The following is a 23,114-nucleotide window of genomic DNA, read 5'->3' as shown; positions in this document are numbered from 1 at the left end:
AAAGCAGACTAAACACACGATAGGAGAGGATTCATTTAAGGGGAACTCTTATGCTCATTTCCAGCTCTGTATTTTTATTCTGGGTGTCATGGTGCAGGCCTGTGCCCTCTACAGAGTAATGACCACAGGCTCTTGGCTAGTGGGTTGACCCTTTGGCTGAGTGGTTAGTCGTCCATGCCTATAGCCTTTTAAATAACTTTCTTTAAATAACTGACCCAAGACCGCATTGCTAAGATATAATATATAAAGCATTATAATAATGGTTTACTGACGGCATCAGTTGCAACCACTGTCATCCATGGTTCTCTTAGCTATTCTCATACATGCTAACTTCAAGACTCATGCTAACTGATACTTCAGATACACTTAATTAGCATCTTACAGTTAGCATCACAAATTTCTTATTAGTATCATCAAGTATAATTAACTGCAATTAGGTAGCGCAAAGCTTTAGACTCACCTACCAGTCGTAACGCATAGTAATTATGAATGAAGCAATCTCTGCAATGATAAAAACAACAGCTGGGCTGTAATCCTATTTGTCTGGTGCCCTGCTGTCCACCTGGTGACCATATCAAACCTACTTACGTTACATAACGTTAGCTAACGGACTCAGAGTTCATTTAGTTAGGGTATTGTCACAGTTTAGCTAACTTACTAACGTTACTCTGTTACAAACCTCAGTCACATATGCATAAGAAGCTCCAGTCTGTTATAGATCTAGCATAACATTAACATAACTTGCATGCAAATAAATTATTGAATTAACATAGAAATCACATGAAATGTACCTTGAAAACACTTTTGTATTCTCAGGGGACTTCACTTTTATTCACTTTTGGGGTATTTATATAGACTTAAATTCATTCCCTGGAAACTTATCCTAACCATAACCACTACTTGTCTAAACCTAACCCCAACCTGAACCACTGACCCAAAATTGACGTTTTACCAATTGGGAACATGGCTTTTGTCCTCAATTGCACAAGCTGTTCCCGTCAACTGGTCTTAAGTCTTGTTTGTGTCTCTGAAAGTGACAAGTCATACCTAGACACACACATACACAGAATCACAGAAGGAACAGCTTGCCTCCCTCACTTGAACCTGTCTGTGAAAGATCCGTCTTTTTAGCAGACACTGACGTCCCATCAATCCCGCTGAAGGCCACGGTCTCACACACACATACACACACACAAGCACACACACACATCACTGTTTGACTATTTCACAGTGTAAATATCAAGACCTGCCTCTTGTTTGGTCAATGTGCACGCTCAAGTACTGTAGATTCATAAATGTGGAGTGACAAGCGTGCGTGCGTGTGTTCCTGGGTGCTAACGCGTGTTTAACCCTGTGTTTGCTCTGCAGAGCCCCAGCTGAAGGGCATCGTCACGCGGCTCTACTGCAGACACGGCTTCTACCTCCAGATGCTGCCGGATGGCACCATGGAAGGCACAAAGGACGAAAGCAGCTCCTTCTGTAAGTGAACGATCATACACACACACACACATCCATCCACACACAACTTGTCAGCGAGATGAAGGTGTGTATTTTATGGCTCAGTCAGTACATGCACCACTGGGAGTTTCCCCTGCTTCCATGCCAAAGGACATTTAAGAGGGACTTCCTGGTAGGACAGTCGTATATCTGATCTCCGACAGCATATGAATGCACAATAACACTGCCATGCTTTCTGGTTTGATTCGCACTAGGATCAATCAAGCTGAAAATGTATGCACGCTTGGTGAGGCGCTCTGGGTAAATGCCAGCTAAATGGGATTTGTTCATGTTACATAATATATATCACACCAGATCCCTAGCACAGATGAAGTTTTTTCAAACACATGTTTTTAATTGTTTTGCTTACAATCATTCTGACCTTTAAGTCACAAGCCTTGTGTATCTATGAATAACTCATGTGTGTGAGTGTTTACTGCATACTGCAGGTGTGTATGTGTGTTGTCAATCCTGGCCGGTGTATTTTAGTAGCTGTCTGCACTAAAGCAGCCGGTGGTAGATGATGTTCCCAACATCCCTGCTTATTCCAGGCAGTGATGTGAGTAGGACATTGTGATTCCTTTAGAATATTTACAGGGTACTCACAAACCTAAATCACCATGTAGATTAGTTCAATCAATGTCTGCTGCTTCCTGTAATCTCTGAATTCAAGATAAAAAAAAGTCAAACAGCTGCCTGCTTGTCAAATGAAAGGTACAGTAGAACAATCCAGTAGATCTGTCTGCGGTGTAGGTTGTAGTGGTGGTCTGCTTTTATATGGTAATAGTTATGGTACCAATGTCCCTTTTGATGATGAAACCTTTACAAAAAACAGACAGAAAAACAAAAATGTATAAATGTGTTTTAAATATGGATTTAAAATCAAACAAACCAAATGAAGGTGCTTTTAGATAGTATGGTTATTGCTGCCACTCATGCTTTTCTGATGCTTAACTGAACTTAACTAGTATCTGAGTACCCAGAATTATACACCTGTTCACTACCAGTGAACAAACAATTCATTAAAAAAACAAAAACAAGTTTTATTGTCCAGTCTGGGCCAATAAATATGATTTTAGTTAGCTAAACTATGCTATTAATCAGACTGTATTACTGACCATTCCCTCCACCTTAAGCTGCAACTCTCTCTGAGTAAAGATACCTTCACAATACACTTCAGTCCTACGCTGATTCAATGTCTCCCATTTACTTTAACTGATGCCCACATGATGAAGGTAGCCATTGTTCAACTTAAACCAGATGGATGTGCATGGAAGTTTGAAAAATCACATTAGACTACACAATAGTAATTGCAGTGCAGCTGTTAGACAGTTTGTAGTTTGTGATCACTCTGTTTAATACTTATTTATTACACGCTTCAGGACTGTAACATCACTTCTTCTTTAGAGGGGCTGATGCAGTCAATGTCACTGAACAGAAGGCTTCCTGTAGGTTGTTGGTATTGGATGTAGAGGTAACAGCCACTCCAAAATTTTGTCTGTTAAAATATGTCTGTTAAAATCACCACGTCACTGGGTGGCAGATGCAGCAGTAACCTCTCACTGTCTTAAAGCACATTAACACAATCCACTATGGTTTCCTGAATCTGATGACAAGGCTTCTATGCTCTCTGCCCCAAAATACCACATTCATGTACATTTCCACCACTCATATGTAGCACTGTTTTCAGATACACAGCTTTCAAATGCAGTCTTTAAAAAATCACTTAATGACAGCAGAGGATTCTCTGAGGATCTGAATTGAGACTTAAAGCTCTGCATATTAAAACCTGCTGTCATCCTCTGTTGCTGAGCCTCCTTGTGCACACTCACACACACACACACCACCGCAACCATGTTAACACACACCTCGCCATCCGAGGGGTCATCACCTCGGTGATTACTGACCAAAAACATCATATCCCATGAGTCCCTGGACTCCTTCCAGCACTCCCAAAGAGATCAATATTGTATTATAGGATATCCCTGACGTGGCAACACAGCATTTTTTTTCCGTCAGAACACCAGTTTGAATGGAAAACATGAAGTTAGCACAATTTTGGATTTACAATCTACTAAGAGGAGGAGGAAAAAAAATCATACTCCCTCTGTAAAGTTTATATTTCAGCATATCATTGAAATGTTAAAATACTCATGGCAGCAGCATGTTAAAAGAACCTAGATTTAACCTTGAGGCATTTCTGGTGAGGTTTTCCTTTGGCATTTGTCCTGGAAAGTAAATTTAACTGTATATTTTATGTAACTCACACATTGCCAGGCTTATGTTTGCTGATCAGAAACTCACAGTTGTATCCTCAAGATGTAGTAAATCTCGTAACCACTTCAAGACAACTTTCTAATTGAAAGGATTTAAACTTCCTGGTATACTGGAAAAAAAACTTGTGAGATATACCACCAGGGTAATGTGTCCTCCATTCACAGCTGTTTGGTTAAATGAGGCCCGCAACACCTCCAGAAAGCTCCGATAACTGATTAGACCTACTTTCACCTCTCCCTCTTACACAACAGCCCACCTACACCGAGGCAAACATCGCCGCACGCTGAACTTTAAACATTCTCATGTCGAATTCTGAAATATTCACCGCATAATACCGCAGGGCACATCCGAAGGCGAACAGGGCTCATTTCCAGACGGATGTAAAGACCGCTGTTGCGTAACAGCGCTCCTGGTGTGTTGGGGCATTAAACATCAGTCAGTAGAGGTCACCTGCAAAGTGTTTGCGTGGGTTTGACTTACGGTTCATTTTATAACAACTATAATTCCATCAATCCCAGGATCCGGTTTAATGCTGTCCTGGGTTCTTTGTATTCTCAGGGGACAGTGTGGAGGGGCTGACAGGTAAGTCCCGTAAAACTCATAAATTGTGCACTTTTTTTTTATCCGAGTCGGATTATTTATTCATTCATGCAGAAATCGTTGAGTGATTGACATCACTGTAACCAAGTATCAATCAGCAGCACAATCATCTACCTGGCTGCACAGAATATTGAAAGGGTAGAAATAGCTGTGTGAGCATGTACTGGAGCACACTGCGTAGGTATGTGTGCATGAGTGTGTGTGTGTGTGTGTGTGTGTGTGTGTGTGTAGCGGACTGTCAGGCTTATCTTCAGTAGTCTCCTTGGGAGCAGAGACTTTTACTGTATAATGCAAACTGGGCTGAAACTCTACAGCTTTAAGTTTCGCTCCATTTCAATAAAATCTCTTCCCTTTTTTGCATTTTACAGCCAATAGAGATCTTGTATTGTACAACCTGCATGAACAAATTGTTTCTTGATATTTTCAAGGACTTCACTGACCACTTTGGCACAGCTGGATTTACCTGCTTGGGGATCCTGAAGTAGATAAAAGCTGATCCCCAGGTTTGCTGATTAAATAGAAATTCACTTAGGGATATGCACCTTGTAGGCAAAATATCAGTTGACATGTAGGTCTTTAAAATAGATTGTGATACAGGGCCCCTCTTCAACACAGGGTCTCAGTTGGTAGGATGTCAGATAGGATATCCAGATACAGTTTACAAGTTAATTCAAGGTGTAAATGGGGTCTAAATCTGGACTGTTCTGCTGCAAAATTGGCAAGTGTTTGACGCTCTTAAGTTGACTTTTTGAGCACTTGATTTTCCGTAAATTTCCGTAAGTCTGCAACTCTGCAAACTTTGCTTAAGGGGATGTCTCACAATGCATAGACGTGACATTAAAACAGGGATGACAGTGGGATTCTGCATTGTAACAGAAGAAAGATTTGGTCTGACAGCTCTGTGTTAGTCATAAACAGGAAGTTAAGCTATGTACGGTATGAAGTATTAGCTTCAAACTTTGCCATCCACAGAAATGTCTCTGTCCAGGTAACATAATTTCACAAACACCTTCCTACATTGAGATACTAAAGGTGATGTCACAAGTGACGTCTATTACTTAGATTAGATTCTTTCTTTCTTTATTTCTCTAAATCTGTGAAGGGCTCAGTGCTTAGCATTGGCACTGGGTAAACTGACAATTTTTTAAAAAAAAAATGCACTGACTTGCATTTTTCACTTCTGATTTAAACTACATTTCAAACATTCAAATCCTAAGGCATGCAACCTCAGTACCACATGTATTTGATGTCACCTTCCTCTCCCCTTCCCTCTCCAGCCTCTTTAAAAATGTGTGTTTTCATGTGCATGCAGTAATTATGCACCCCACCTTGACATACGCCAAGAAGACCAAAAAAAAAAAAAAACAGCCAGATCAGCAGCAAATGGAATAAATAATTAAGGGAGCAACAGTGTGATTCATATCCAAGGCCCTCGCCCTGATGGACTGATCTGCACAAAAGTGGTGTTAATGTGCATGCAAAAATACTTTTTCTTGCAAGTCACAAAGAAGAAGGAAGGAAGAAGAAGAAGGAAAAAAAACTGACATAACTAGACTTTCAAACATACAAATTCTCCAAAGCACAGTTGACCTTTAAAAGACCTCCCCCTGGATGGCTTCCTCCATCCCTTTTTTCCCACCACCTTCTTCCCACTTGACCCTGACCTTTCTCTCTGCCTGTACCTGTGATCCGATGTGACCTGGTGTAATGACACTGAACCAATGACCTCCAGGGGGCAGGGGGGAACACGGAGGAGCAAGGGGACTGGATACATCTCTGCCTCCCTCTTGTCACCTCTCTTCCTGGGATACCTGGCCCCGAGCAGCTGCTTTCACCTCCTGGTTCTCTGACAGAAACGTGTGGGGAAAGGCGAGACAGCGGAAGGAAAGGTTGGATTCGGGACAAAAGTCGGAAGGAGGTATGGAAGCCCTGAGGGGAAGTAGTGGAACAAAAATTGACTAGAGTGGCTTTTGTATGGCTTCGCTATACTTTTATCACATTTTTTTTTTTTTAACCAAGTCCCCTCAGGGCCTCCATAACTAGGAAGTTGTCACAGAGCTGGAAGTGACTGCATATTAAAGCAAAAAGCGACAAAGGGATGGAAACAGAGAACGAGAGGATCAAAGAAGAGGGGAGAAAGAGGGGTTGGCAGTGGAAGAGAGAGGAAGCGCGAGGGAAGGGAAAACGTGAGGACGACAGAGAGAAAAAGAGGGAAGGGAGGGAGCGATGGGGGAGCAGGACAAGCAGCTGGCACGCGGCTGATGGCTCCTCAATCACTGTGTCTCCCTCCTCTGGTGGGAGGTCAGAGGAGCTGCCGTCCCCCTCCTTCCCCCCCCCCACCCTGCTCCTCTCTCCTTCCCTATTCTTGGCTCTTCCAGGTTGTTATGTAATAAAGCTGGGAGAAGAAAGAGGAGTATGGTGAGATTTATTATCTATTCATTGGAGAAGAAGGGGCTGTTAAAGGACCATACTGGTGTTTGTGCATGTTTTATCCACTTAACCATGAATCACTTACACTCAGTGTAACCTCCAAGCAGCCATAAGTTCCCCATGCAGCTTGTAAAGACCTGAAGGTCACTTGAGATAGACAGTGCATGTGTCTGCTTTTATTGTCATTAGTTAGATTATATATGTGGTAATGAATGTAGAAAAATGGATTGATTTGGCAAGTCTGCACTTTATTAGATGCATATTTGTTGTGATATGCTATTAAAGCCACCAAATGTAGAATATTTAATGTGACTAGCATCTTTCAACTTATTCTGAAGTTTCAAGTGTCTGATTTCCTGAACATACTGTAATCAGTGGAAGCATACGGAGGATAAAAAAGAAAAACACACTAAAAAAATTTGCAATATCTAATAATAATTTAAAAAAGTGCAATATCTTTTGTTTAAATTGTTTAAAGGTATATGTGATTTCTAGTCAATGGGAAATGTGTGGGGGGAAAATTAAAAAAAAAAAAACAACTGAAAACTTGGGTACAAATCTTAAATATTTTAATATAACAAAATATTCATGACTAAATAAACAACAAAGTTAAAGTTATAGTAGTTCATAATTATTATTTATTTAGAGGTTTTATTGACAGTGATGGTAACAAAAACAAACAACCACACCGCTGATTCAAATGCTGCAAAACTCTGATTGGTGCATGGAAATAAGTGACATCACATTTTTCCACCTGAGCCACACCCACTTCGAATCAGTGAGAAGAGCAAACAAAACAACAACAAAAATACAGAAATCGCTCAAGTGAAGTAACTTGAGCTGTAGTAAATTTGGTAGATGATTTTGTGTTCATGAAGAATCCAATAGCTGGTAGTAAGAAGATGATTGAGAAAATAGTCGTTTTAAACCACAGATAACACTTAAAAACAGCAGTGAGATGGAGACAGAGCGAGATTTTGAGGGTTTTGTCACTAAATATATAGATTAAGAAGCAGACATGGGAAGGATCTTTAAAGAGCTGAAGGAAGATTAAAGAACACATAAAAGAGAGCAGAGAGAGAATAAACACACTGAGCGAGCGATGGCAGACAGAGCGGCTGCTGTGATTGTCACTGGATTTGGTCTCGTTTGGAACTCTGTATCTCGGGGAGAAAAAGAGAAAGAGACCCAAGATGAGAAAGAAAGACAGACAGTTTGACAGACAAAGAGAGAAGTAGAGGGGGAAAAAAAAGGAGGAAAGAGTAGTACAGACAAGCGGAGGGAGATGAAAGCTATATTGACTCTGGTGTGTACATCGGAAAGCCATAAGGAGGAGCTTGATTCTCTGACTTTTATCCACTGTAATTACCATCTAGCACTGTTGGAGGGAAATTTTTACTTATCTGTCTCTTTGCTCTGGAACAAGTTTGCTCTCATTCTCTCTTTCCCTCCGTCTAGCTCTCTCTGTCTAACTTTCCCCAGTGCTCGATAACGCTCCTTCACAGAGGGCAGAGAGAGGAAGAAAAAAAAAAAAATCTAAAGACTTGAAAAGCGGATGAAGGAAACTTTGCTTTGTGTATGAGCTGCGGCATTCAAGGAGGGGGAAAAAATGTGAACATCGAAAGCAAAAGCTTTCTCAGCCAGATGAGGAGGAAGGTAAAGGACTACAAGAGCGGGCTCGAGAGGATGATAGGAAGAGCGCGAGGAATACCAAACGAGGGGAAGCGAGGACAGACAGAAACATGGCAGGGGATGCAGAAAAGGGGGAGGTAGAGACAAGAAGAGAAAGTGATGAAGAGACAGACAGATAAGGCGGGGTAAAATAGGACAAAGATGAATGGACGCCGATGCAAAAGTGTTGGTTTCACAGGACAGAGAGAACGACAGCAGGCGATGAGGGAATTGAAAGGGAACAAATAAGGAAGACAAATGGAGAGACGTATTAAAAAAAAAAAATAGAGTGAGATAAGAAAAAGGTTGTTAATTCATGACAGGGAGGCGCAAAAAAACAGAAAGCACCAGGGAAAGAGAGGAGAAGAGGGGGAAAAAGGGAAAGACAGATGGACTGAAAAGAAGACAGATAAAGGCAGAGAGAAATCAGTTATGGAGAGGGGAGCCTGGGGGGGGGGGGACGAGGTAGAAGTTAAATAACGGGAAAGTGAAGGTAGTTGTCTTGTCATCAGAGTCATCGACCACCAGGGAAATCAGGCGTGAAGCACAGCTACAAGTCATTTAATATACTGTTGAGTCTTTAAACCTCATTTTTCACAACGCAAATGACAGTGCGTGAATGGAGAGAGATGGTTTCATTCGTTGCCGATGCAAATCAGCTTGTTTTCTACAACTTAATTATTTCAAGTGTCATTTTACCGATCCCAGAGCGGCGGTTTGTCTTGTTTCAAGATGTAGGTGTCAGGCTTCAGATATTTTAAACTGCAGTATAATCACATTAGGATCATTTGAGTATTTGTCATTATTTTTAAATATTATAAAAATTTAATGAGGTTGGATTTTTTTTAGCGGTTTACCAGTTTTTTAATTGTGTTAACTAATCATACTATCTATCATCTGTTATCTTGCCAAGCAGGTTATGCTCTCACCATTTTGGATACAAATGAATTATACCTGACAGATTAAACCTGCCACTATGAGCAAAGAGACAATAAACTATATGTTATAAATGCACATGGTTGTGAATTCATACATGTGCTTTTATATGCTATCTGTAAAACTGTTTTCATACTGTACAAATGATCTTAACAAGAGCTGCCACATTCAAGTCATCCTAGAGTTTCAGTTTCACATATGAAAACACTATTAATAACTGTTGATGTTGATTATTTCTAACCTTCACACAAGCAGCTCTGTAATTATACAACTGCCTTGAGTTGCCTGAAATCTCTGCCATCTATCACATATGACCTTATTACAGAGGAGGTTTTGAGTCTGTAATGTGTTCACACTAGAAGGTAACATATCATGGCTCCAATGCAAAAAGCAATCGGTCCTGTTAATAACAAGTTAGTTCAGCCTGAGGATTCTGTGTTAAAAGATTTGTTTGTGCACTGCTCACCTCTGGTTCTCAGGTCACTTTTGAGAAAGAGGTCTTGATCTCATTTAGTCCAATAACAATAATCTTACTTTGGCAGCTTATTCAACCAAAACATTTCAAAGATAATACATGAATAAGTCCATTTTCAGATGCCTAAGCAACTATGGGATCACAATGTTCTTATCCAGTCAGCTTCACTCACACAGGAAACAGAATAAAGAGCCGGTGTCTGTCCAGAAGTTAAACTCTGTGTGACTTTTCACAGATGACTATAATCCTCTTCTCATTCCAGTGGAGACCAACTGGGCTGCACAATACAACACTGCAGAGCAGCAGCACAGCGTGCAGGCCTGCAGATGCCCTCTGCACAGCTTAACTCTGTGTCCTGCTACTGCTTCCCTCTGCTCAGCCACCCCTCCTCCTCCCCATCCCATCTCCACTTTCTCCTTGTTTATTTATTGTGTAGATGATCTCAAGCCACAAATTGACTCGTGGGATTGATTTGGCAACACCCTCCTCCCTCCCTTTCATTTCCCTCCCCGTCTTCTCCTTCACCCCTCCTTCTGTCTCTCCCTCAAAAGACTTTTGATCAATTTAGCAGCCTCCTCTGTTGTAGAGAAAGAGAGAAAAATGCGAGTCAAATGGAAGGATGGAGAGAGCGAGGGATGAGGGAAAACAAAAGAGAGATGGGATGGCTCTATTATACAGGCCAAAAGTTATGATGATCCATGTGATAAGCAAAGCTCCTTTCTTGATTGAGGATGAGAGAGGAAACTCTGTCTTTGAAAAGGAGAGAGAGATGAAGAGAGAGAGAGGGATGAAGGGGAAACAAAAGACAGTGGAGAGAGGGTGAGAAGTAAGAAGTATCTGACCCTACGCCATGGATGTATTATAAAAACTGCATACAGTGTTCGAGGTGGGGCCCCGTTCATTCCTATGAAAGTTGCTCAGCGGTGCATGAAGTCAAAAAAGTAGCTTCCCACTGTAAAGAAATTACCTGGATGTATGCTCTATGTGCCCATAGAACATACACACCAGAGACTTCAGCTGGTTGAGCTGGTTTAGCCCCCCGCTAACTTAAAGGGGGATAAAATTATTTAATCAGGTGGCTCTTCTAGACTTTACAAATGTTATCGGACCATATGGATCAAATTCTGATAGTGGAATAAGTCATTTTGCAGGGGTTATGATGCTAAAAAAATGCTTTTTGGGCACGTGTTGCATCCGGAAGTTGTAATTACACAGTTTGGCCACTATAACAAAATGGCACATTTCCTGGACGCTTGCTCTACACTATGTCAGGTTACTGTTAAGCGTACTGTCAAGCTTTCCATTCTTGCGCAGTACATGTGCAATTAAGATGATAACTGACAAAAATTCAAGTAAATTTTGAATCAATTTGTCCATGTTTCCAGACAGAAAAGCAGTTGTCTCATTTGTGGCAGCTGTAGCTAACGTTAGTTTCATGAGTTGGTTGGAAACGCAGACCTTTTCATCAAGTAGACTCAAACGAGAAGTCTGTAAAAGTGTCTAACATACTTGCTGGCTACATACATGAATAGACTGAGGCTAAAGTTGCATCTCCAAGGCAAAAAGTCAGCATCCTCACCCACTGATGATCCAAGTAGAAAACATGTAAATAAGGAAACACAGTGTATGATGTGGAAAAATGTCAAATCAGACTGTCATTATGTAATATATATGATAGAACTGTTTGGCTGCTTAGCTTACATATGTGCTGTATTCTTTATTGCATTTTCAAATAGAATGTTTAACTTTTAGCATTACAAGAGAAAATTATTTTTAGGATGAGAACTGATGACATATGTAACCTTAATGCTATCTCAGATAGGTTTCACTGGGTTTGCCAGAGTTTAAACTTCTCCAAATTCAAAAAAAGCAGCTAACGTTAGCTTACCCTATATAGTAGCATCCATGCAGGGCCGGTTGGCTCCCACACAGTGTGGAAATACTACACAGGAGATGTGAACATAACCTGTTACATCACAAAAAATATGTAGTTAGATATACTTTGCCTTTGATGTAATGCAGAGTTGCTAGCTAGTAGGCTAGCTAGTAGGCTGGACATGCTAATGTTTACACCTTACATTAAAGCAAATACACAGTGTTTAATCCATTCCTTACACTTTTGCTCTTGTATTTTTGGTTTTGGAGAGGGTAAAAAAAGAAAGAAACTACCATCTAAGCTCTTTATGGATGGAGAATTCAAAAGCTAGACAGTCAAGGCTATGGTTGAAGCTATGACTGGACAACAGAGTGTGAAAAATGAAGAGAGAAGTTTTATTTCGGCGTGTCTCAATGTGCAGAAAGTTACTGTGGGGTCACCAGCACCACAGTGAGGCTACTGGTGTATGAAAGAGAGCGAGAAGCAAGAGTAGAAGAGAAAGAAGAGGGCAAGAAGGATGGAGGCGATGTGTGTGTGCCCTGCTCTATTTGTCATCCTGGCTGTGGTCTTTGGTGACACCTTGTTCATTTGCGAAACTGACTGTTTGAGATGCAGGCATTGATCGAGCAAATAGAAGAAGGGCCCTCAAGACAGAAAGAGAGGGAGGGCGAGAGGAGTGAGAAGTACGTGCAGATTTCATTACCAACATTTCCAACTTCAAACTGGGCCCACATCACCATCTAGACTGTGTTTTGTTGCTTTTATACCAGAGCGGTGGTCAGTAGACATCATTCATGTTTAATGTGACGTGACAGTAAAATCTGACTACGCTCACATTGGCAATAAAAGTTTAAATTTTCTTTCTTCACAAATGTATCTTTCCTCACACATTTCAAAACAAGATTCAGAGATTTCTTCAACTGGACCCGGAAGAACCTTTGAATGTGGATAGAAAAAGGACAAATAAATGATGCATAAATAAAAAGAAAAGAAAAACTTCTAAAAAAGAAATCTACAAGAGTTAGTCTTCAACAAAAAGTTGTTATTTTTTTAAATCTGATAACTTAACTTCCATCCATTATGTTGGCAGAACTTTTGATTTGAAATTGATTAGTCTAATAGCAGGTAATGGCTCCATGAATCTAAAACATGCTCATGAGACTTTTTTTCATCTCTATAAGGCATTCGTCATCTCGACAGCCATGCTGTCAATTTATAATGTACACTTGTAATTTGTCACAGAAAAAAAAAAACACTCACATATGCCCCAAAGTGCAGCGCAGTGACGCAGGGTTTGATATTTTTACCCTGAATTTGAACAAAAGCTGATCCTGAGGCAGCTGTATCTGCTAGTTGTGCAAACATGACTTAAACAAGATAAACAAAACTTGCATTTTAGGCATTTTACACAAACAAAATGGGATGAAATAGAATTATATGCCATTATAGATAATAGCATTATCTATAATAATACTAGTAATTTAGTAACAGCTGTTATGTGTTCAATATTCTGAAGCTCGTCTGTTTTGGTTTTCTTCCTCTCCCCATCCAATCCTACCGCTTCAGGGACCGTAGTCGTCATGGTAGCGTTTGGTCGTGCTGATAATATGACCACGGAGCAGCTGGCAGCCAGAGGCCGTTTTATCAGTATCACTCAAGTTCCCATGTCACGTCTGACGAGGCGCAGTTTTAGGTGGTACGCGCTCAAGGAGGTCTTAGAAGGATAAACACATGTGCAACACGCAAGAAAGCACATGCATATACAGTACACAAGCAAGCGCAGAAATTCATGTAAATATACTTGCCATGCATGGACAGAGAGCACCTGAACAAATTACAGGAAAACGTGCAGGCAGCTTCACTCATGACGGCGGATATAAACACACACACACACACACACAAATACACAGCGTGGGTGCTGCTCCAGTGGCCAGGTTAAAGTTAGTTTATATGGAGAGCTATGCACATAAGAAATCCAAGGTTCCACAGGAGGGGGATTCAGTGAACCGCATTGCAAAGTGCTGTTTACTGTGTCGGGACGGAGAAAATGAATTCAAAGCAGGCTCAGGAGATTCTCTAATGTACTGTATTCTTAAGGCTCTCTGCTAAGCTACGTTCTCTCTATCTCTCCAGCAGGGGAATTCTCCTTCTGTCACTCCTGGGTTTGTCTGACCTCTGGTGTACCAGCAACCCAGACTTTATTCCTCCCTAAATCTCCCTCTCTTAATAACTCCTTCCCTCCTTTTCCCTCACACACTTCTATTCCACACCTTTGACAGATATACTGTACAACAGGGAGGATGAAATAGGAGACAGCTGGAAAGCAATTGTCTTTTTATGCCATGAGGAAGCACTGTGAGCATTTACGAGAAAGAATGATTGTTCTAACACTACTGCTCCCTCTCTGTTGTTTTCTTTTTTTTTTTTTTTTTTTTTTTTTGCAGTGCAGTTCAACTTGATTCCTGTGGGGCTCAGGATAGTGGCCATCCAGAGCACCAAGACGGGGCTCTACGTTGCCATGAACAGCGAGGGCTACCTCTACACTTCGGTATGCTCAGCACATACAGTACAGTAATGCCGTAAGCCTATAAAGATCTCATTTGTTTGTTTCATTATGGCAGTCCTGGTTGAAAAACTGCCACTCCACTGCTGGCTTTGTGTTTGCTTATACTGTTATTGTCATATTGTTGATGAAACAGTCTACAGACAGTGTGTGACAGCTAGACATGCGTATTGAAATGTACAGGCAATATAGAAGTATGTTTAGAGTGGCAGACAGTTATGAGAATGAAACAAGTCTTCATATTTATTATATATTCTTATATTAAATCTGTTCTGTAACTTACCACACACTGTTGTCACAAAATGTAATTCAAATAATATTGCAAACAGCCCAAAAAAATGATGACAAAGCTGCTTCAAAGTTTTTAATTCAAGTTTGATGCTGCTTGATGTAGATGAAACCAATCCAATCCAAACCAGACAAATTGATTTACATTTATATATATACAGTAGCAGATTACCTTCATTAGTCTTTGTTCACTGTAAATGTGCAGTGCAATGCAAGTTTTTATGACAGAACGCATCAGCATTTAAAGAAAAGATGAAGTTACCGACAAACCAAGCTAGTCTTTTCCCTCATTAAAGATGAATGATGCAGAAAAATGCAGAAAAAACACATTTTTCACTTCACCACATAATTTCTTAATCAAGTCTCTTCTGTCAACAATCACATAAGTTTGTTGTTTTCAAGTCAACTTAAATCGTCCAGTTATGGCTCTCAGAAAGTGAAATGCACGGCTGATTGGTCATTTACATATCCATTTAAGTTGTTTAGAAACATCATAGCTTATTAACATAAACTTCCCAGCATGCACTGTATTTGAGTTTTTAAAACAGAACAAACACAAAAGTTAAAATTGTGAAACTTGAAGTTTTAATGAAGTTTGTTGCTTTCAAACGGTGAGTTGTCTCTACTTGCCTGGATTGTCAAGTCAAACACATCTATATCTTTTCATAGGCACAGATACCTTTAATCTTACTACATATGTATCTTTATTTAACACCACTGTTACATCATATGAACAGCTGGATACAGTAGAACACAGTATGCAGATGTGCTGGATAGGAGCTCAATATGTCTCAGTAAGAAGTAAAATTGGATTTAAATGTTTAAGAGGAAAAATCTTGACTCAAGTTCCACTTACTAGTTTTGCTGGAGCTTTCAGCCGCATCTCACAGCCTCCCTTTGTGGATGGAGTTTGCTTAGTTATTAAAAGCTCCAGAAAAGCTCGTAAATAGACCTCACAGGAGTAGTATTATAAGTATTAAGTCACCACTTTTACTAGAGAACTGAAAACTTCTTCTTTTCAGTACGTTGTCTGTTGTTACAGTAAATTATTAGCGATAGAGTCACCTGATGAGCAGTCCACACAACATCTAAGTGTACAGCGATTATTGGTTCCTTTTACCCACACAGTGACAGTGACTGGCTGAGCTGCTGACATCTGAAACTCTTATTTAACATCTGTAAGCATCTGTGCATGAAACACTTCCCCGCTCTCGGTCAGAGCAGCACTATCTTGTGAAACAGCTCGTACAGTTCTACCTGCCGGTTGTTTCGCGTTGAGAGAAGCGGCAGAGCCGAGCCACAGATTTGAGAGGTAGATGGAAGAATAGATGAAGAGACAGAGGGATGGATCAGAGTGCACTATATCAGGATGCAGAGAAAAGCTCTTTTTTTTTCACCCTTTTTCCTCTTGGCACGCAGGCAAAGTGTATGAGATCTTGTTTGAAGTGCATCGGTGCGCTCACTTCAAAGTCCACCTAATGCTGCATGCATACATACTGCCGGTGTCGAGGAGCGGAGATTCAAGTTTTCCTATCAGGTGGAACAATGAAAATCAGAACATGCAGAAATACACAAAGTCCTCTCTCTGCTACTGCTGTGTATACACGACATATTACCTAATGTCTGCCTTTAATTCTATCAGCTGCTTACTTTGTTGACCACAAGCTGCAGTCAGACACAGAATTCACAATTCTTAAAAATTCAAAGCCCTTCTTTGCCCAGAAATCACATAACATGACGTGAAGCAGTTGGCAGGTCCAGCTTGGGGTGAGTGCTAGTGCAGTTCTGGGATTCATATTCCCTCCCGAGTTACATCATGTTTGATCAGGAAAAGCCCCGACAATTACAATATAAGAATTCCCACTAAAAGGTGAATTGACAATCTATGAACCTCAATTTTAATCCGCTTCTTGTGATTAAGGCTTCATATCTCACAAAAAAAGAAACATTTTGGAATAGTTGTAACTGTCAAACCATAGTCCGAATCCATATTTTAACCTCACTCTAACCGTACTTTAACCCCAACCCAAAAAAACCAAACTTTTCCCCTAATGAGCCCCAGAAAATGGTCCTTGCACATGACTTTTCCAGAGCTTGGAACCCCCCTAGACAGTAAAAACCTTGTACACACACACACACACACACACAGATATAGAGGTTATACTTACCCAAGCATTCTCTTGACGGAAGAAAGGTGACCCATTTTCACTAAGGGAAAGAACCACAGGGAGAGAGACAGAGAGAGACAGAGAGAGAGAGAGGAAGAAGACAAACGTTAGAGAAAATCCCTCTGAGATGAGAATAGAGGGAGGACAAAGGAGAGATTCACCCCCTCCCCTCCCACACCTTAAACTACCTGCTCTGCTATTGTTCTGTGCAAATGTGAGCACAAGTGAAAGATGGAGAGAAAGACAGAGAACAGAAATAGAGGAGGAAGGCATGTTTTGGGCTTGCTGCCTTCAGGGTCCAGAGAGAGGCAGTGTGGAGCGTAACACCCTGTTATGCAACTGTTAGCATGTGCAGGGACCAATGCCCCTGCGTCTCCGCCTGAGGGGTGAGCAAGCAAACAGTCAAAGAAATTTTTAATATGAACATATACAGTTGTCAAAGAAAGGTACATTGTACTCGTGCCATATGAGGACATAGATATAAAGAGCCATGTTGCATATTTTCTTATTTCCTGTTGCTGTCTGCACACAGTCAGCAGTTAACTGTGGTGGAAACTGCACGGTGGGACTGTTGGAGAAGGGAAAACATTGTTTAATTTCTCATGTGTGCTTTTTCTTTAAAGATTTATAATGAAGGAGAGTTTTGAGATAATGGTTGTTGGATGGTTGGTGGTTCTTGGGTTTGCATTGCAGGGAGATGAGAGAGAGGTAAGAACAGCAAAAAGGTGACAGATGAGGGTTGAGAGGGGTCAACCATCCATGCACTGCAAGGTGATTGAGGTTAATGGGTTATAATGTTAAAAGATACTGCTATTCTCATGTTCCAATCAATATATTTAGTCATGCTAGTGGCGTGACTCTAGGGATTGTAATCTAGATTGGTTCTCTACTGCCACAATTTATTTTCCCTTGTGGGGATCACTGAAATTTCATCTAATCATCTAATATTTCAAATATTTGCTGTGACCTCGGGCATATCTTGCACACATATTAAACAGGTTGAACACAGCAGTTTTTAGCTAGAGGCAGTGCTGGTCAGTCTTTTGGACTACTGAATGGATTGACATGTCATTTTGTACAGATATCCATGATATCCCCAGTGGATAAATCCCAATAACTGTGGTGACACCCTGACTTTTCCTCTGGGACCACCAGCAGGTCAAAGTTTTCACTTATCCTGTCAGATATCTCAACATCTACTAGATGGATTGGCACACAATTTAATACAGAGATTCATGGTTCTCAGAGGATGAATCCTGATGTGACTGTAGATTCCCTGGCTTTTCCTCTAGTGCCACCATGAGGTTCAAATGTGTGGTTTTGAGTGAAATGTCTCATTTAATGACCAAATATCTGCCAAACTGATGACATTCCCATCTGTCCCAGCTGCACGTTGTGTTTGATGCTAATTAGCAAATGTTAATAATGATAAAATAAGATGGTGAACATGGTAAACATGATACCTGCTAAACATCAACATGTTAGCATTGTCACTGTGAGCACGTTAGCATGCTGACTGTAGCATGTAGCTGCTAGCATGGCCTTGTTAGGAAACATACTTGATGGTTTATTCTACTTTTCTTTTACTGCTTAATCTTGTGACAGATATATGAGACATTAATCTGTAAACATGGTCTCAGGTCTTTAAAACAATTCTTGGTCAAGGTCAGTGATGCCAATAGAGAAATTCTCTTTTCTCTGTTTCCTCCACAGGGAGGTCAAAGGTCAGTGGGAGCTATAGAGCAGCAGTCCTGTACTGTAGGTGGTAGAGATTTAGTTTCTTGCTCAGTGATGCAGGAAGGGTTTGGAATAGGGTCCATTGGTAGAAATGCAGTTTTTAGGCTGCCCGGCTACCCCATAGAGTCTTTATAGCTGTGATTAAAAGTACCCACGAACACACACTCGATACACAATAAATATCTATGTACATGGCGTTTGATTACTTTAGTTGGCACTGTGGTGTCTCCCCTGCAAACACAGCATGAATTATTGATCACATACAAGTGCGGTAAATCCCCAACTGTCCTCTCTGGCTTCATTTAACCAGACAACACACTTAAACCTCCAGACACATTAAACACAGTGGCAGTGAAAGCAGCTCCTGCGAGGACAAAGAGAAAAAATAATTAGGAATTATTTCAGCTAAAGACAAATTAACTTTTTTCCTCTCCTGAGTGTTGATGCACCTACCTTAGTGAAGAAGACAGCGACTAAAACATCCCACTCCAGCCCAGAGACATATTTAAGAATCACCTAAGTAACACTCTGGTGCTTGTTTTAGCACTCAGGAGAGATGGAGGCAAAGGAAGAGGAGGCCAAATTTATGTGTTACCACAAAGCGCTCGACTCCAAAGAAAAATAACACACTTCTAACGTCTTAAAGTCTTTTTTTGGATTTGTGAGTTGTTTTGGGCAAGATAAGTAAAAAGGGAGTTACGGGCTAAATAATGGAGCAAATGTCCTTTTGTCCTACCATGAGTCACTTGTTTCAGGAGGATAAAACCAGATGATAATAGAGTCGAGAAGGAGAATAGAGGAGTGAGTCACGGCAAAGCATCAGTTTTTGTGCATTTACATAAAAAATGTGCAGGATGGAAATGGAGTTTTTGTTGAAACGAGACACCTGCTGACACCGAAGCTTAAAAAGAAAAGACGAAATTCTGTCATTAGGAATGGACAGACGTAACATTACATGCTGTACATGCAATGTAAAGCTTCCTAGTATGCATCCATCAACACACACACACACACACGCACACGCACACACAAGAATATCTGTATTCAAGGCTAGGGCTCTTCACACTCCTCCAAGATAGAGCATGGCAGGGCCATTTGATTGACAGGACAGGCTGGATCTTACCACTAGTAACAACAAACAGGGCTGATTGTTGTCACTGTTTCAAGAGGAGGAAGACAGAAAGAGAAGGGGAGAAGGGGGGAAAGGGGGAGTAATGGATGCTGGGAAAGGAGAGAGGGAGAGAGAAGGATGGCCTGACAGGCCCAGACTCATAGCGAACATAACGTCTCCGCTGGGAGCAACAACCGCCGCCATGCTCATCTTTCTTTCCCCTCCTCCCCCCCCTCCACCCCCCACCCCCCTCTGTCTCACTTGTACAGCTTTTACTCGCCTGTCAGTCTGTCTTGCTCCCTGTCCAGCCATTTGTGTCTGTTGGCCTCTCTTGTGGTTTGTCTATTTCTTTCCCCACTTTCCTCCTCCCTTGTTTTTTGTCAACCCGTGAACCTCTTCTATTCAAAATATATATCTCTGTCTTGATGTGTCCCTTATCTGCTGTCCTTGTCCTAGCTCTCTCCTCTACCCCTCTGTTCTCCCTTCCCCTCTCTCCCTTTATCCTCCGCCTCCTCGCCCCGAAACCTTTCCCTCTCACAGTCAGCTTTCCTCTCTTACTACCCGCTCCCATTTCTCCACTTTTTTTATTCTCAATTACCTTTCCCTTTAGAGCAATCTGATTTTTTTTTGAATGTCTGTTCATATCTATTCTTGGATGTAATCCATGTCTCAACCCAATATGAACTGACAGTAATATAGAAAAGACATTACCAGAGTAGTTTAACATTTCTGCTTGTTGCGAATACATTTCTGCTAAAGTATGTACCTTTTTAATTCCGACTGAAATGAAGCATCTCCCCAGATACCGATCCGGTCATGTTAGTCGATGTCTTCCATGTTAATGCTGCCTCGGCAAAACTGTCATGGTGCCAAAATCGTGACAGCTGTCCCAGGTGAATGTTAATTGTTAGGGCAACATGCAGCAAGTACAAGACACGTGTAGGTGGCATGCTTTGGGATAACATTTTGCAGCACAGCTCCAAATATGTGACTCACACACTGATCAGATATATAAGATACAGAGGGTAGACATATGAGTGTGAGCACCTGTACAGTAGGCAGGAGGCAGCATGGCGTTGGCGTTGCTAGGAAGTACACTGACAACTTCTATGGTACGCCACTGATAGAATAACATTATGACGCAATTTAAGATGTCTGGCCCTTAATAATTTAATCTTTGGAAGGACCCATTGTGCTGCTAAGTTTATATTCCACTTAGAAAATTTACTTTGCTAAAATTAGCACTGATTCCCACTTGATGCAAATTGTCAAAAACACTCTCATCTCTACTCATAATTCCCATACAGCTACGTGACCTCCATCTATACATTTACACCTCAGTGAAAATAATAATCACTAATAACTGATGCCTGACTCCGTGATGATAATATGCAAGAACAGAAACATTTGCATTACAGCGCAAGATAGTCCAGCTGTATGAAGAGAGAGGCCAGATGGGCTGTGTGTATCCATCTGCCTTTAAACATCCCACCAGTACACCCCTCCTCTTCATCATTCCCCTCTTCGCCTTCACCTCTGCAGTACCTTTATTCTCTCAGTCACTACCCAACCCTCTTTATTCTCACTCTTTCCATCATGACTTACCCACTACAAATCCCAAATCATAAATACTGAGAAAGCATTAAAATGCAAATAAGAATCATCTGGCGGTCTTCAGTCATGTATCCATTTCATCTCCAGGAATTTATGGAAAATAAAGAGGTTTTGGGGGTCTTGTTAATAATGCAGGAACAAGGAGCAGGTTTATTTGGTGGCAGTGTAGTGCTCCTGGAGCACCGGGGCATTCGGGAGTTGCTCAGCAGAGGTTAATGGCAGAGGGAAACTCCTTGTCATGGCTCCATTGTCTGAGGCGCTGGGACCCGCTTACCTGTGGGCACTTCCTGAAAATTGCTTTCTGATAAAAATAGTGCTCAGCCGTGGACCTGGCCCACTTTATTAGCTGTGTGCTCTGGAAAAGCCTCCCGGGTAGAGAGATGGCAGGCGGGAGGAGGAATGTGTGGATGATGGGGGGCGGGCGGGGGGGGGGCACAGTATTTTGAGATGTAGTCAAAGGCACACACACATACAACAAAAAATGAACCTGTCCACACACACACACACACAACAAAAAATGAACCTTTACTCACACAAACATTCCCTTGTGCAATTTAGCCACCCTCCACATCCTCACAAACACACATGTGCAGCCAGGTATAAACAATCTGACAGAGGCAGGCAGACATAATTGGGCCGGACTCTGATACACGGGACCAGCTTTGGACAAACTCTCCGCAGTTAACAGGGGAAAGTTTGGAAAAGTAAAACTTTATCAACCGGATGACATTGTGGATCTACACTCCGAGGATAACAAAGAACACAACTCCACTTGCAACCCAGTACGGAGAAGCATTGGTGGGGCGGAAGGGAGGGAGAAATAAACCCCATTTTCTGCCTTTTTTCACAGGGGAGAGACGAACATAGCTATAGTACAGTATGTGTAACAATGGCATGTTGAGAGGCCTGAGAAGGTGCAGTTTTCCATACTTAATGCACACTGTTGTCCAGAGAGGTTTAAAAGCAAAACTCAGGGCTGTAACAATGTTTCTGTGATCAAGTTAGATGAAAGACACAGTCTGTCAGCCCTGTTCTCCTCTTCTGAAGATGACTGGACTCATTGAGTTTTGTTTCTTTCTTTTCATCTTTTCTTAAAGACTTGGTCGCAACACCATTAAATTTAGCTGTAGAACAAATTCATTTCAACGGAATTGCCACATCAGTTCTCTCAGAAAGGCGAAGTAAATCGAGTTTCGAATCGAGTCCAACTTTGAAAATGTGAATTCATGAAGTCCTGACAGTGCTAACCTTTGAGCAAGTGGAGAGCTCAAAAGAAAGAAAGCTATCGTTGCTTTTTTTGGCTAGCATAGCTTATTAGCTGTGTTGCACCATATCCAATTTTATTTACCCTGTCAGAGTATAAACTGCTTCCTCAGAGGAAGAAAGATTTGCAGATTTTGCAGTTATGAGAGAGGAATTTTTGTGGTATAAATATATATTTTGGTTAAGCTTATGTTAAACTTTTCATTGACTGAAATGATGTGTAACCCCAAGAACAAAATGCCAGGGAGAGCCACTGTAGGCAGAAAATTGAGCCCGCAGGGGAAGCCCACTATGGGCCCCATTACCGGCGTGAAATGCAGGGCACACTATGAGACCCAGATGACACCCCAGACGTAGGGCCCATACCCAGCCCAAAGTGTGGGCTGAGTGTGGGCTGTCCCACTTGGGCATCCTGCATGCCCACAATGGGCTCCGCTGGGTGTGGGCTGTCCAACTGCATTTGGCAAGTTGTTTGTAGGCTCTGTAGACTGTGCCTATGCCCACGCATCAAAACTACTATTGGGAGTAACTCATGTATGTTAAAAAATATGAACAGTAAATGCAGTAAATGAACAACAGATGACAGACAGACAGAAAGAGAGAGAGAG

The 23,114-nt window shown here is 41.3% G+C and overlaps 1 protein-coding gene across 2 annotated transcripts in view; it reads left to right on the top strand.

Annotated features, from left to right (window-relative positions):
* The window catches only part of fgf11a (fibroblast growth factor 11a), a 91,620-nt gene that overhangs the window by 44,959 nt on the left and 23,547 nt on the right, over nt 1-23,114 (top strand). For both annotated transcript variants that reach the window (XM_067580953.1, XM_067580954.1), the window contains 2 exons: nt 1,369-1,479; nt 14,207-14,310. In XM_067580953.1, coding sequence (XP_067437054.1) covers nt 1,369-1,479; nt 14,207-14,310 — 215 coding nt within the window. The remainder of the gene's footprint in view (nt 1-1,368; nt 1,480-14,206; nt 14,311-23,114) is intronic.

This window comes from Thunnus thynnus, chromosome 22 (assembly GCF_963924715.1).
Source record: "Thunnus thynnus chromosome 22, fThuThy2.1, whole genome shotgun sequence".
In the NCBI taxonomy this organism is placed as follows: domain Eukaryota; kingdom Metazoa; phylum Chordata; class Actinopteri; order Scombriformes; family Scombridae; genus Thunnus; species Thunnus thynnus.
Note: the sequence above shows the minus strand (reverse complement) of the source record. Positions and strands in the feature narration are given on the sequence as shown.